The sequence below is a fragment of the Diprion similis genome, chromosome 2, assembly GCF_021155765.1.
Source record: "Diprion similis isolate iyDipSimi1 chromosome 2, iyDipSimi1.1, whole genome shotgun sequence".
Classification (NCBI taxonomy): Eukaryota; Metazoa; Arthropoda; class Insecta; order Hymenoptera; family Diprionidae; genus Diprion; species Diprion similis.
This window is the reverse complement of record NC_060106.1, coordinates 20,729,165-20,744,986: the sequence shown is the minus strand read 5'-3', so window position 1 is coordinate 20,744,986 and position 15,822 is coordinate 20,729,165. Positions and strand designations below refer to the sequence as shown.

General features: G+C 42.3%; 1 protein-coding gene across 1 annotated transcript in view; it reads left to right on the top strand.

Annotated features, from left to right (window-relative positions):
* The first annotated feature begins 12,421 nt into the window (after positions 1-12,421).
* Positions 12,422-15,822, top strand: part of LOC124416319 (SNF1-related protein kinase catalytic subunit alpha KIN12-like) — a 43,817-nt gene continuing 40,416 nt past the window's right edge. The window contains exons 1-2 of the mRNA XM_046897251.1: positions 12,422-12,427; positions 12,570-12,698. Of these exons, the coding sequence (XP_046753207.1) occupies positions 12,422-12,427; positions 12,570-12,698 (135 nt within the window). The remainder of the gene's footprint in view (positions 12,428-12,569; positions 12,699-15,822) is intronic.

Sequence of the window (15,822 nt, the reverse complement as noted above, 5' to 3'; positions counted from 1 at the left end):
CGAAAGCAAAAGCAAAAATATAGAGCTGGTCAAAGGACGTTGTAACTGCGCAATCAGTGTCCACACGTGGTACGAGAAGCGGAAAACGAGATGAAGGATTGTGCAAGCGTAGAGCATCGGCATCGGCCGGTTTCGGTCCGCATAATACAGCACTCGGCCTCTCGCGTGTACTCCGTGCGTACATACGTTGCGTACGTTGTACGCGATACGCATGGGAATTGGCGATGCATGCGCAACGGGTGGACGCCGGCCGGATGCACGTTGCGGTTATACCTGAGCATATTTTATCCAGACATTCTACTACGTAACGGCGAGTGAATGCGCGTAGCGCAGGAACCGACTCTTTCAACGAGATACGACGAGTTTTTGAGGTTAGTTGTCCGACATCAGCGTCATTCGAAACATCTTTATTTCGCGATGGATTTGAACGGGCTTACACATGCATGTTTTTCGTTCCACGACGAAGGATCTGTCCAAATTTGAAGCTGTTTGAAGCACTTTTTTGGCAGATATAGCCGATTATGCTGTGAAAACTGATAATTAAGTAAAGTCCTTTGATTGGGTTGGAACTGATTTAATATCACCTTCGGATCACAAGAAGGCATTCTTTCATGGTTAATCAAGTAAATACACACGCGGTGCATTTCGTCGGGAGTTAATTTCTGTCTTAAAAACTTGAGAAAGGTTATCCTGTTGAAAATTCTGCACCGAAACAACTCTGGGTGAATCAAGACTGTGAGTTGAACCTGGCGGTTAAGAGATGTGGGATGAGTTCTTTCGGAGTGGTTTGGTCAAATTGAGATCTTCGTGGACGAACTGTCGGTTCGAGGAAGCTCGACAGAAGGTGAAGAATAAGAGGGAAGGGGAGACTTGAGAATTTAGGAGTATAGTTGGGAGCGAACGTGCTCGTGATCCGTAGAGATATACCTCGAGGAACAACCGTTCCAAAAATTCTGCTCCATGCAGCCTGAAAGAGAGAGAGAAAGAAGGGGTGCTAGAGAGGCTGATTTTGTCATGGAAATTAGATTCCGTATCGTTTAACGGACGAAGGAAAATGCCAATTCATCTGCAACGAAAAAATTTGCCTAAAGTCTTTCTCGTTTTTCGACTTCTTGGGCGAAACACGCATCTCTGCTTCTTTCGTACTTCTGATTTTCCCAAGAAGTTCGTCTGGTTCTAGAACCCAGTCACTGTAAGTCTATAATGCATCAGTGTAAGTTAGTCCAAACAGAACCAGAAGAAAAGTTAAAACACAGAACTCGATTGAATGACGTGAACAAGAGATAACTTTATCGTGTTTATTTTCACGAGCATTATAACGACAGAGAACAACAGTGCGGAAAAATAAGGTATTGAGGAAGTGAAAATATATACGTTTTATAGTAGGTCAGGTGAGGTCGGAAATCAGAGTTATTTATACCTCGGTGACACGGTAAATTTATCAGACCCTTCGGCCCTTTGCCTCGTTTAAACTTGAATAACGTGCGAGCCCTTTTATACTCCTGAATATCGTTTCGACACGCACCGCATGCTCGAGAAAAAAAACAAGAAAAAAAAACTCTGCATTTGTGGTAGCATAATTGAAGGGTCAAGGCAAGAGCAACACGGCACGTTTTTGTACCTATGAATAAAAATTTGGAAACCAGATTCCACGACATAATGACAGGAAATTCAGCTTTCACTCGTCGTTTGCTAAAATCGTTCTAAAATCCACAAGTTCAACTAATTACTATATTCATTTTCACCAAAAAAGTATAAGTGGGGGAAATAGTAATCAAGAACCGATCCCTGGCGCCTTTAAATACCATTTACGTGCCTTAAAAAGGAGTCGGTAATGCCAAGAGAGATTCCAATTAATTCACTCCGTCGAAATGGGCCGTAGTTTGCTTCTTTCCGTCTTGTTTCCAATCCCATCCTCTCGCCTCTTCTCACTTCACATGCAGGAACCTCGGACCTGCTGCAGTGATGCGGTCCGAAACTTCACCAAACAGGCATCCAAAATATCTCGTTAGCAGGAACCAAGGAGTGCCGAGGGGCGGCGGTTGGGCCGAGGACCGAAGCCTGGAACGCTGATGCAAGCAGCATACATGGCATTCGTACGAAAATAGTCTAGGACTTTACTCGTCCGCGTAGCCCCAAAACCGAAACCGAACCTCGGCGGTAGTTATGATTATGAACACAATAAACCTCGCCGACAAAGTGGAGCCAGCCGTGGAGCGAGCCTAGGTTTGATGTGATTCTTGGAATCGAACGGGGCCCGATCCACAAGAAGAAGAAGAAGAAGAAGACGCGGAGTTCGAGAACGGAAGGACCAGCCGCTGCCAAGCCGATCGTGTACACCGTAAATTTTATCGTTTTACTCGAAATTGATTTTTCCCTACCGCGCCTCGCCCATCGGCTCAAGTCCGACTCGAGCTTGGGCCTTATTCTGGGCCTGGGTGGTCCCTGCAGCTTCGCGCCGCGCGTGTTGGTACCCCTGTAATCTGTGTTGGCACGCACACGCCAATCGACCGCCCCTTGCGTAACGTATCTTTTCTCTTTTCCTGTCGTCCCGGATGCGTTCCAGACTTAGACTTCGATGTTGAAACGTTTTTGGGGTCTCTTTTCATCTACTGCTTGCGAAACTTTCCCTCCATGTGTGAAAACCGCAAAATTACAGTTTCATTCGAGCCCCGAATCTGAAAACTTATTTCTCCATATCGACCATCGGTAAAACAGCTTGCGAGGTCTTCATTGATCGACCGCGCTTTTTGGCACTGTCCAAGCTTGCCGAAGATCGGTGCGTCTGAAGGTAACACCCAGACAGGAAAAAGATGAAGATCGCTAAATCGAGATGTTCTAAGGCGATGATCCTACTCGATTTGAAACACTGTATACGTGTTAAATGCTGACCGTCATTTTACAAGGGTTAGGAAACGCGTTTAACGGTACGTTATAACTTTCGAGGCGCGGTATGGAGTGAGAATTTTGAAATCGTTAAAGTAGGTATAATGAAACGACGCGGTTTATTACGAAATAAATATAACCGACGATGTTTTAAGCACTCGGAGCGCGGTGTATTGTTCTATAATAAATTATACGAGTATACTAAACCCCGGCATCTCAATCAGCCTACTTTCATTTGGGACGATCGGTTTGGTTTAGCACCGAGACGGTGCTTCTGCTTATTTGCATAGAAATTAATTATATCCAAACGTGGCGAGAGTGAGACGAAACAAAACAAAATGGGAGAAAAACATTTAAGGTTAAATTAAGATGGGGCACGTAACGCAGGTTTTGAAATTTATCTTATGTCTCTGAAACGAATGGGTGTTTAAATGGATTTGAGAAAATATTAGAATCCGGAGTTCGAGTGGCTTGAGAAAGGTCAACTTTCCAGATAATAACGCTTTGAATAATAACTAGATAGAATTTTCGTAACTTAAATCATCAAACCGCGGTGGTGGAATCTACGAGCAAAGATTTCCAAGTACTGATATAAAGATGCTGGAAGAAAAAACAGGGAATTCAATTTGGTTCCCCCTGCCCCTGCCTGCAGTTAATTAAGGTGAGATATCGGTGCGGTTTTGGAAGATACAATAGAGAGAGCGAGAGAGAGAGAGCTGAGCTGAGAGAAGCAGGTGAAATGAGATACAATGGGGTAAAACCTCGTCAGTCTGATACGAAGAGCTGAACCTCGAGCTGAGGCAAGGGATGCAGAATACTTGGTCTCGAAAAAAGTGGCTCGATGAAAACTGCGCTGTAGACAGGAGACGAAAACAAGAAAAGAATTATTAAAAAAGACGCACTTCAACCATAGAAGAATGGGTTGACTTTCACAGAGACAAACAACTGCAGGCAAAAAATGTCCTCGAGACTTCTCTTCGGTATTGCACAGGTTATCGTTTACTCAGGAGGGGTTGATGAGTCAGATATCGATTCGTTTTATAAAAACTTAATTACGAACTAGTTGTACAATGTGTTTGGTTCGTTGAATTACCAAGTTCATAAGCTACGAAGTTTCTCTTTAAAATACTTATTTTCAAACATCTGCAAAATGCTTGAACATCTGATATTTTTGTTCGATTTCACTTTGCGGTGGCTAACTTTATTTGGAATATAGTTTCCTACAACAAATCAATACAGCCATTTCTTGATCCTGATCAACATTCGTGCAATGCTGTTAAATTGAATAGTCCCGGTACCAAGGCGATATCAATAGCGTTTCGGTGACTTAATTTCACCCGAAATTCCTCGTCCTCCGCTCTTAAGAAGCTGCCTCGGAAATATTGGCATTCCAGACACGTTCTCGGAGCGGCTTGTGCATCGACTGCAATCAAATCTGATTTTCCCTCGGTGTTCGCCGCCGCGATCAGCGTCTCTTCGCACGCTCACGTCCTCAGTTTTCGCACTCATATTTTCCCTTATCTTCTCTTCCTTATTCTTACCCTTATTCGTCTTCTTCTTTTTCCTCCACTTCCACTTCCTCTCTCTCTTCCTCTTCACTTCTATCCCCTGCGAAGCAAGACAAGCTGAGTATAGTACAACGGGAGTAAAAGCAGAATGGGAACTAAGGGCGTCAGCACGCCTGACAATTTGCTCGAAATTCAGATCGACAGCTTCTCGAGTCAGCCCCGCGGGTCCAGATGCCTACCAACCGCATATATATATATATCGAGTATACAGTGCGAGCTTTTTTCACCGAGACGAAGCTCTTCATATTCTCGCTAACGCGCTGAGTTCTCTTCGCCCTTTCTGTTTTCAATTATCACCACGTTTCCCCGCGGGAAATGGAAAGTCAGAAGAATCGAACAGAGATGCAGACGACGAATTCAAAGCGAGAGTGAAAACAGCGTGAAAATCTTGACGCGCTTTCGTCCCCTGAGTGATGAATTCGCATCGCGCGGTAAGGGAAAAAAAAAAAAAAAAAAAACTTTCCAACCAAATAAATTCCCCTCTCTATGACTACTGCTGACTATGGAGAAAACCGAGCACCGAGGGGTTAACAAATTATTCTCAGATCTGGGATATTTGATTTGAACGTGACTAGATTTAACGAGCGCACGGCGAAGTCGAGGACCAGACCAAAGAAAAACTACCTCTTTATAATTATATACACACCGTTTCGAATACCCACGTCGCTTAATAAATCGCATACTCAATTATAATAAAATGTATCTACCCGATGCCGTTTTAAATCAGGGATAAGCGGCTGTAGTTTTTTCATTATTTCCTTTTCTCTCCATCCTCTGACCGCAAAATTGCGAACAAAATTGAACTTTCACGCCATCTTCGAGTCAATCGAAGCCCACGAAGTTCAAGATATAAATTCACTCCATAGGTGAAGGGGGAACAAGAGAAAACACAAATCTCTGTATACCTATTAATTTTTCTAGAATTTCGTTTCGATTTGATAAAATCAATGTATAATTATGAGTCACCGAGTTACCTGTCTTTAATTCGCACCGTAGCAGGTTGAGTGTAAACTTTTCATAAGCTAATGACTCGAGCGAGGTGGAACGAGGAACTGAACTCGATGTGAATAACCCTGATTATGCAGGCGCACGTTTCAACCCTCGTTGAAATATTGAGGGTTCCGCGCTCTCGAGTCTCGAGGCAATGAAGAAGCGCCATTATTCTTGCATTTAACGATATTTTCTCTGGACGATGGCACCGAGAGCCGCGAATAATCCTTTCCTCGAATGTTCCCTCAACACTGAGCGTCAAAGACGCTCCTCTCGTCTTTGGCGGTTATTGCGCTTTGATAGCCTCGTGGTTTGCACACAATCGGTCTCCGCAATTCGAACCGAATAATTGGTGATGCACGTCTTGCAGATTTTTACTACCTAACCCACGACCTCAATTTCGCTCTGGCAATCCGCACCGGAAAACCATGACCAAAGGTGCTGACTCGTTGGCCAGAAGTCGAGGCCCTCGCTCGATACTTCGCACTTCCAAAGCGCGAAAAGTTGGAGTTCGATAAATTATCAGAGGACAAAGCTCGCACTGTCTACCAGTGAAAAAAGTTCGCACCCACCCTTAGAGGGATGTGTGTACGTTGCAGCGTTGGCGTTTGCGTTTACGATCAATCCATATCACACCCATCGCTGACCACGAGTACGGACTCGGTATGGTTTCGGTGTTGTTGAACGGTGATGATCGATGCATCAGCTGCTCGAGCACCGACCAAAGTTTCCAGTGAACTGCGTGTGCGTGACGCATTCGTGGGGAGACTTAACAAATATTTATCCCTGAAATTAAAAATACGTACGCGGTGGAACGATTGCGAAAAGAGTCAGCCGAGCATGACGTCTGAACACTCGAACCGAGGGCGGCTCTGAAGTCCCAGTCTCATCACCCCGGGACACATCGCTGGAAGTTCGTTGTTCGAACGGATTCCCTTCATGCTCCTCTCCTGCAAACGTGAATAATTAACCTGCATGAACGCTTCGCCGGTCACACCTGTCCTTCATACGTTACAAGGTACCAGTGATTGGAGGTTAAGAAGAGGATACAAATACAAATTGAAAATGTTGGGAAAAAAAGTCCAAAATTACATGTAACGGTCACCCTGTGTTTGAAATGAAAATGTCTGCAGCCTCCGATGTTGGGGAACGAATTTACTGATTCGACGTCGGTCAGTTCAGCCCCCAGATTGCGGTGTGCGATATACAAAGAGCGAATGTCCGTACAAGTGTCGGTATCGCGACCCTCGAAGTACCCCGTGGCTCGTAAAATCCAAATGCAGTGGTCATGACGCTCTTCTGCCGGGACGGAGAAACGACGCGGATACACGCCGCAGGATGGAAGGAAGGCGGCTAAATTCATTAGGGTGACATCGATACAGCTCCGCAATTTCCACGCGGAATATCAATGGCCGGACAACTACCCTCGTAACACAATATATTCGAGCATCCAATTCCATCCATCCACGCGTTCGGCGAGTCCGTTTGAGTCGATGGAATTACGCGAGTGATTGCAATTGGGTTAACACCGACTGTAGAACGCATGTTGAACAACACTTAAAGCCCTGAAATTTGAATCAGTGACCGAAAAATATTCAACGTAATGATTTTAGTGAGATGATTCGAATTTTGGAACCTTTGCTCAGTTTCGGTAACTCCAATTCCACCAAAAACATGATATTTCGAAACGACGTCATCCACCCCTCCCAGAACATGTGGTGAAACAACGTGCATGGTCAACGCTCCGCTTTGTCATGATATAAGGCTGCGATTATTACCGCTATAGATCATCCGGTAGAATGTGGCGTGTAGGGCGTGGAGGTCGTTCGGACAGCAATGCTGACGTAGTCAGATCGGACTATAACGACTATCGGGTTCAGAAATAAAGTTCACACTCGGCCAATGGATGCAGGAAGGAAAAATGAGAACCTCTAAGCTAACCCCCCGGACTCTTTTGCCGTCTCTTGACCACTCGTGGAAGACCAACCGACCCCTGCACGAGCTCGAAACCACAAGCGTAAGGCTGAAGGGTCCTGGACACTTTGGGATAAACGAATGTTCCTCAAAATACGAAGCTCCCTTCCCGTGTCCCGCTAAACACCCATTTCTATTCCTCCAGTTATCTGTCTCTCGACCCTGTTCGATGGAAACACGTTAATTAATGCTCGGCGATATTGCACCGGTGCACTGACATCAAGATTAATCGGGACGAACAGGGGTTGAAAAATGAAGTCACAGTCTAACCGTTGATACAGTTAGTAGTATTTTTAATGAAAATCACGAAAATCCAGTTTCTTCTATTCTCGATGTCATCTGGTATCTATAATTGTCCAGCTTCAGAGTTGTCTCAATGCTCCATTGGTCAGTCTCTCTTCTGATCATACCATGAGTCAGATCTGCTCTGACCTATTAAATTATATCTTACGCGCACAGAATCGTTGCTGTCTATCTTCTGCAGAGCAAATTCGAGCACTGATTTCCGTTTGAAAAATCTTGAAGAAGATCGACGGTGTTTGATCTGCACTTCTCGAGGCCTGAACGACGTTCCAAAGTTAGTCAAGTTCCGTGTGTTGGCTTAAACCTGCGGGAACGAGGATGCTTGCATGTTGACTCCAGCCTCCGACTAACTAACATTAGAATTAGTATCTTGTGGCGAGAGATGGGTGCCAGAAATCATTTAGGAAAGCTGTCAGCCTCACGCTCGACTCAACTCAACAGCGCCGCTTGCACTGCACGTGTCACGCACTCGACCACCGAGGAGTTCTCCATACACGTGTCTAGGAGCACGTCGTGGAGTCGGTGCAGCAGCTCCTCTCCTCTCTTTTTCTGATCTGTGCGGTAGTCAGGACCGGGAAATACGCGAGCAGGAGTAACTGGAGCTAGGAGATCAAAGACTGCCGACACGATGTCACGAGCCCGAAGGCTAATGATATACGCCGCCCGAACTGACTTTGTATGCTTGATGTCCGCATGACCAAATAGTTTGTCGCACTGTGTGCAACCTTGTGGAAATCGTCGAGGGAGACGTTCGCAAAACTACGTTAACGGCTCTCAGAAACTTGGGAACTATCCGCGTCAGAAGATTAAATCATTCGACGATCTTTGGGTCTTCGAAAGCAGACTGCAAGCAACGACGTGAGAGATGCTCAACTGGACAAGCATGCCTTTCTATCTGATGATAATTTTTTTGTTTTTTGGGCTTATTTGGTGCAAAATTAAGATTTTCAGAGATCGGTTGACACCAATATCACAAACCGTCATCTTTAGAGTAAGTAAATGTGGATTTTTGTAACTATGATGCAACAAATAATGTTCTTCAAGTTTTATAACTACACTATAGTAAATTGTGTGAGAATTTTCAAATTTTATTTATATGCAACCGATGGAGATCATGGTCAGGCGGGAAAAACGTAATTCCAAAATATTAAAATCGAATCAAGAACACTAGACTTTCATCATGTTGAAAATTCTAATTATGAAACCTTTTCTCAAACTTTGATACCTCAGGTTACACTATTTGAATTTACCCATATTCATTTCTCTTGGATATTAGAAATATTATTTTACTCATGTTCATTATCATTGACGAAAACAACACTGCTGAGAGAAAGTTTTGGAAAGTTTTTGCTCTTTTCCCAGTGTTTGATTGAAACGTTGCTGCCAATTCATGCTTAAATATTCATTCCCAGAACTAGATGAGGGACCAAAGTACCTCTTTCTAGTACCAAAATAAACTTTGAGGGTAGCCGGTGAGGTTAAATCAATCCGTTTTACTCGGCTGAGTAACGAAGGATTACACAAGCAACTGGTTTGAGAAGTACTGATCATTGATCGTTTGATCGCCTTTACACTTCGGCGAAGAGGCAAATCCGGAGTAAAAGTGGAACGGCGATCTCTATGTACGCATAACCCTTGAACTCCTGCCCTTCTGAGGAATCACACCGGCATCGATTCGGATTGCTGTGTAAATGTTAGTTCCGGGAATTAAGGATGAGAGAGAGAGAGAGAGAGAGAGACAGAGAGAGAGGGAGAGAGAGAGAGAAGCCCTACAGCCGCGCAAAGTCCCTCTAAGTAAATATAATTGATAGCTGGATGGGCGGGTGAGATGAGTAGAAAGCGGTCTTACAGAGGAGAGAGACGAGGCCTTTGTCGAGGAGTTGAAATACGCTAAGCGGTGGTATTTTCGGGGCTGAGGATAGGCAGGTACCTACCGTCCGTAACTAGATTCTTACAATAGGCGACACGGTTTCTCGAGAGATGTAACACCTGAAATCCTCCTAGATTAATTCACCTTTTCCGGACGTCAGTTTCGGGGAAACACCGAAATCGCTGCCGCAAAGTCCCTGGCTTTTCAGCTCTCGATCGCTTTCCGTTTGCGCGAATTACCGCCCCGAGCCTTTTTGCACATCAAAGGCCCCCCTTCACCGCCTCTCCGTCTCTCCGCGTTTACATTATGCATACGTTCCGTGTATTATTCCAACCACCCGCTCGTCCCATTCCTCCGCTTCTTCCGGGCGCGCCCCTTCTTCTTCGACTCAACTAAACTGATTGCAGTGAACGTTGATGTACACTTGAAGTGTTGGATTCTGGCCCATTCAAGGACACGCGTATTTAGCTCTAACAAGAAATGCGATGAGAACCGTTTGTTACGTCGGTAAGCCGGTCGGTAAGTCGGTCGGTAAACTAGTGAGCCAACTTCTCGAGCGGGTGTTACCGACATATCAAACGGTTCTCAATAGATTTCGTGTTCGATTGTGAACCAATTATGAGTGCCCTTATGAATCGGTCAGAATTCTATACGGTGAGTGTTAATACGTGCATCGATCAAAATAAATCGTTGAATTTACCGTACGGTGGTCGCCGGCGGCGAAATAAATAATTTAGTTAATGCAATTGTACAATCGGTAATGCGGATGACCTGATTAGTGACTGAAACAAATATTTCATTCGGCCACCAGATATGATGAATTCGATGCTAAAATCGATTTATTTTTCTCAGTGCTTACGCACATCGAGAATCGAACTTGTTACACTTTCTTCTGCCGCCCTAAGCCCTTATCCGTGGAATTTAATTTCGGTTTCGAATCTCTGTGTTGAAATTCTTTCATGTTGCATGGTTGAATAATTTACTTGCTCATGGCGAGAAAAGTGCACGTGACGGCAGATTTATCCGCCTTAGCGAATGGTCAATGAATCAGTTAATTGCCAGACAATCTCAACTTAATTAAGACCGTTATGCATACATTATACAAGTGTGCATATAAAACAGTATGTCGCAGTAGTTGTGTGTTGTACGTATAACAGTTATCCGACGTATGAGCAGATTGTACGGCAATTAACGTTGCCCTCGTAAAGTCGGGCGGCTCCTGCAACTCTCGGCAAAAATTCCAACAGGTATAACCTGCACGGATGCATATATGCAGCCTGGAAGGCACCTTCACGCCCAGGTGTTATCCTACGCATGACGTCACGCCGACCCTCACGAGCACCTGCGATTCAGTACCTGCCACCCTGTCCTTTGAGGAGGTTGGTGACTTGGAAATGAATACTTGTCGCTGATCTGATTGCGAGTTTTGTCTAATGAAGTGCGAAAACGAAACTACAGGGTGGCCACAGAATGAGAAAAACGGGAATATTTAGTGAAAAGACAGAAAATCGCGTTGTTCCGGACGAAATCGTTCTATTTTCTCTTCAGTTTTTTCGAGAATTATTTAAAAATTCGACAGTGCTTCGTAATCTTGATCAAACTATTGCGTTCAGACATAATATTCTTAGATTTTCATATCTTCTCCCGCTACTTATAGGTATACATATACAATTTAATGGTCGCTAAAGCCGTTTAACATTCAGTAAATTTGGTTTAAAAAAAAGGTGTATGTGTGTAAGCTAAAATTTCTACCGGGAAAAGCCAGAGAAAAACGTAAGTTTCAAAATAATTCAAAAATTATTCAAACATTCCTGTGTATTCAGAAAAATCAACGAATTCATATCACATGACAGAAAAAAGATTCCCTAACAATTCGTTAAACCACTGTTTTTTTTATACAATTTATTGATAAATTTTGGGCATTATTATTATCCAAATTTAATTTTCTCATCGTCATATTAATGTGTTCATCAATGTCGTTGGCGAGACTCACATTAAGAATGAAACTGGAAATGGTGACTAAGACAAGCCTTTCATAATATAACTAAAAAATCATTTAGTCGAATTCACCGATTCAGGCCTCGTAGTTCTAAACAGTAATCTTCTTAATGGGGTCTACTTGGATCTTCGCACGCCTACGGTACAATCAAACGTTAATTAGCACGTGAAATATTAATTATCGCTTCAAGGGATGACGCGGGTGGAAACGCCTCGCTGGTTTACCGACCACATGTGTGCGAAATTTGCAACCAGCCGTGGAGCGGTTGTATAATACATATTACAGACAGGGGCGAAGGGGATGAACGAGGGGATTCCTCTGTGCCTCTTTAATAATTAATCGCGGCATTATAACGCCATGAACTTGGCGCAGCCGTACCTGTCCGTAGCAGCTTATTTGTTCCCCATTAATTGGTATTCGAAACCCCGATTCACACCCTCTGAAGCTTAGCGGAAAAATCAATTTCTCCGCGTGCCGAAGGCGAACGTGCAGACGGTCGGATAACAACGACGCACGCAAATTTCTGTTAATCCGGATTAAACTAGGCATTATTGGCGCGACTGTTTTTCCGAAATCTGTAGAAACCGGATATCAATAAAGAATTTCGTCGGTTTTTAAGCGTGTATCAAACTTACGATACAGTCAAGGAGCTCCAGAGACAGAAATATGATATAACATTGAGTTGAAAGTGCAACTGAAGTTAATCGAGTTGAATTTAGTTGAAAAATTAAAAATCGTTGAATTTCACAATTATTGATTACTTTGAAGAGATACCATCATCGAAAAATTTCTGGATTGTTTGATAGATCTATAATTATTGCAACCGCTGCAATGATCGTTTCCAATTTCACTCACTGTACAATTTTCTTGGAGAAGAAATTCTCAGAGGAGATATTCAGTTCATTGATCTTAGATTTTTATTTACTGAATCCTGATTTCATTACTGATACTTTTTTCACTAACTTCGTCGCTGTTACAGGTCGCCGTGAAAGTGATCGACACTGGAACGATCCGAGAAGATTACGTTTTCAAGAATTTGACCCGAGAGGCAAGGCTTCTGTCGAAACTCCGTCATCCGAACATCGTGCGTCTCTACGAAACGATTCAGGTCAGTGCTGAAATTTTTCTCTCAATAATTTTGCGCTCCATTACTCAGAAAAAAAGTCGATCTTTCGCCCCAACAGAGTCTTGCATAGTTTTCCCTTTTTCTTAAATTTCCCATCCGAACTGCATGATACTCTTACCTTTACCGACCGAGCAATCTGACTATTCCAAAGCGTGACTTTGCTCGGTCGGTAAATGTAGGAATATTACACGACCTTAAAGACGTTCCTAATACAAATGTTGGCGTAAAAACAGGCAACTCTTATACGAATGCATCCTGACTCGTATAATAACCGCTTTTGCCAAAGGGCGAAAAGCGAGACGCCTTCGCTGATTAAATTACGGAACGGAATACGCTTAAGGCCTTTGATCATTCGTTCGCTAAGAGGCATCCGGCGCTTTTGAATCTGCATGTATGCCTGCTCGCGATTGAAGTTTATTACCGCCTGCGCCGCGAATTATCCTTATATTCGGATACGTCCGACCAATGTTCGGGGTTTAAAAGCGGGACGGTTATCATTTTGGATAATTTCATACCCCCGTAATTACGGGCACGGGAGAATACGTAGGAATACACAAGTCTGCAGGGGGAACAACAAACGGATACAATATATCCCGGATATCCTCGAGCCTCTCTAATTCCTGTGTATTACGCTATATGTACCTACCTACCTACCAATTCGGAATGTGATACTCAAGATTTTTATCGCCGAAATTATACCGCGTGGTTTTACAATAATCTCACAATCGGGCTACTATCTCCCGATTTATTCCATCGTTTAATCTTCCTTTTATTCCACTTTTATTGTATTATGGGTATAATTAACGGTTGTTTCCGATTGCGAGAAAGCAAATTCGCCTCTTGGAAATCGAATTGTTTCAACAGATATATGAAATACCGACAAAGATCGGTTCAAACTTTACGCGATGAATGCAATTTATTTTCTTTGTAATACAAAATTATCGCCTTTTTTTATCTATGTGCAAATACTTGATGCCCGCAACAATCCGCCGACGTAAAATGTCGAAAAACCAATTATAGAAAGTGTTTAAGGCTGAAGAAATACGAAGAAACTCCAAAATAAGCACGCCATTCTCACGTTACCAATTCTTCTGTTGATTTTAGAAAAATTTAAACATTAGAATATTCAGAGAAAAAAAAGCGACTTAGAAACGTCTTTTGATTCATATATATTTTCGTTTTTTTTCTATCTCCCTTCGTTCCAAACACAAATTTATCAATATGTTGATAACATTTTTTTACAAAAAAAGTTTCAGTAATTATTATCGTACAGTTGTGAAGAATCACTTTAGTTTTGTATGAACGTAAAATTCAACATCTTTGATTAGATTTTTTTCCCGAAGATTTTCGTGACAGTTTCTGTTAATTCGAGAATAGTTAAATCGCAGAATAAGAAAAAATAATCGTAGCAGCCGGTTACCTTCTCAACAAATGTATAATAAATTTATTATCAATCCTGATTTAACAACAGGCTCAATCAACAAATTATCAAAAATGTGATCCTGCAGTTATAAAAAACTTAAAATCGGGATAAAAAAATAATCTAATATTACGTACTTATATAAAATTCGATAAAACTAAGCGAATGAATAAAGTTTGACCGTTTAACCAAGTTTGCCATTTTGTATAATGATTAATGCAGATCGAAAAGGTGTGAAATGTAATTACAACAATCGAGTCTGCCTGTAAAACGTCGAGGTTGATGATGGATCGTTGAATCGAGCTCTAAGGACAGGCTCTGCAGTTACTGTGAATACGCCTCGCATATCGCCGACGACGGAATATTGATTGCGCGCGGCAAACGTTTTCCTCGGAAAATCGTTTGAACCCTGTTGAATGCCACGGAGCTTCTGCATGATTCAGTTCAGAAGCTTGTAGACCGACTGTGAGGGGACGAACCGCGGATCGATGTACGTCACGGGAAGCGATAACCACCTGGCGATTCAATTCGAAGGGAAACCGACGCCCGGAAGGATCGATAGATCGATCGATCGATCGATCGATCCCCTGATTGCCGGCACCTTGCGGCAGGTATTTCGGAGAGCATCGCCAGCTGTCGTTCGGAAAAACAGAAAAACAGGAGGGATAAAGTGACGCGTTTCGCCGTTGTTTGCAGAGTCGGGATGTCTCTGGGGAGAATTCTCCGGCAGGCATGTAGGGGAGGTATATATTCCTGCTGTGTGAATGATGCTCCTCCTTCTCAAGAAAGTGGCGAAGCTGATTTACGCAAAACTTTTCTGCCATTCATTCGCATTCAGCTGCTTCTTCGGTTTTCTTCACGTTTAATAAATTATCGCATATTTAATCCGATCTTCGTTCAATCTTAGAAAATGTCACCGCGTGCTTGCTTGGATCTTTACATTCTTAAGAGGATGCTGTATAGCCAGTATTTACCGACTGAGTAAGAAGTCATTTATTTATTTTCACAATTTTATTGTCATAGCACTGTGATCGATTAATTATTTATTTTACGTAATATGGAAGAACTTTATTTGACGGAATAAAAATTTCTCGTTACACTTTACAAGTTATAAATAATCAAGTTGATAATATGAGATATAAACTCATTTCTTTGTTTTTTAAATTCATAAAATCAGTGCAAAACTTTCTAATTCGATTAGACAAAATTATTATCTACTCCGTTTAAGTAACGAATAACTTTTCTTACTCTGCTAAAGTTGTTTGTTTTTCTGTTCTTTTCTTTTCTTTTCTTTTTTGCGTCAAATGAAAGTGAATTATTTTTCAGAATCAAAAAATCACACAATTAATTTTATCAATTCAGCAATTATCATCGACGGTACAAATAATTAATTGCACAGAAATACACAGAAATAAATTATTTTTTCTTACCAATTTGAGAAATTTTTTCCACTTTATTTCATACAACAGTTTCCACAAACGGTTCAAACAACAAACCAGAACAAAGTATTCGAAAAAAATATCAAGTTGACATGAAGAAAAATAAATAAATAAATAAATAAATAATAATAATAATAAATTACACTTTACTCTGTCAAAATTCTGTCTAAAACATTTTCGTCTCAAATTCCTCTCAATAGGCGGGAATTTTTATCCACGAGCAAGTTGTGCATAAGGTACATTACTA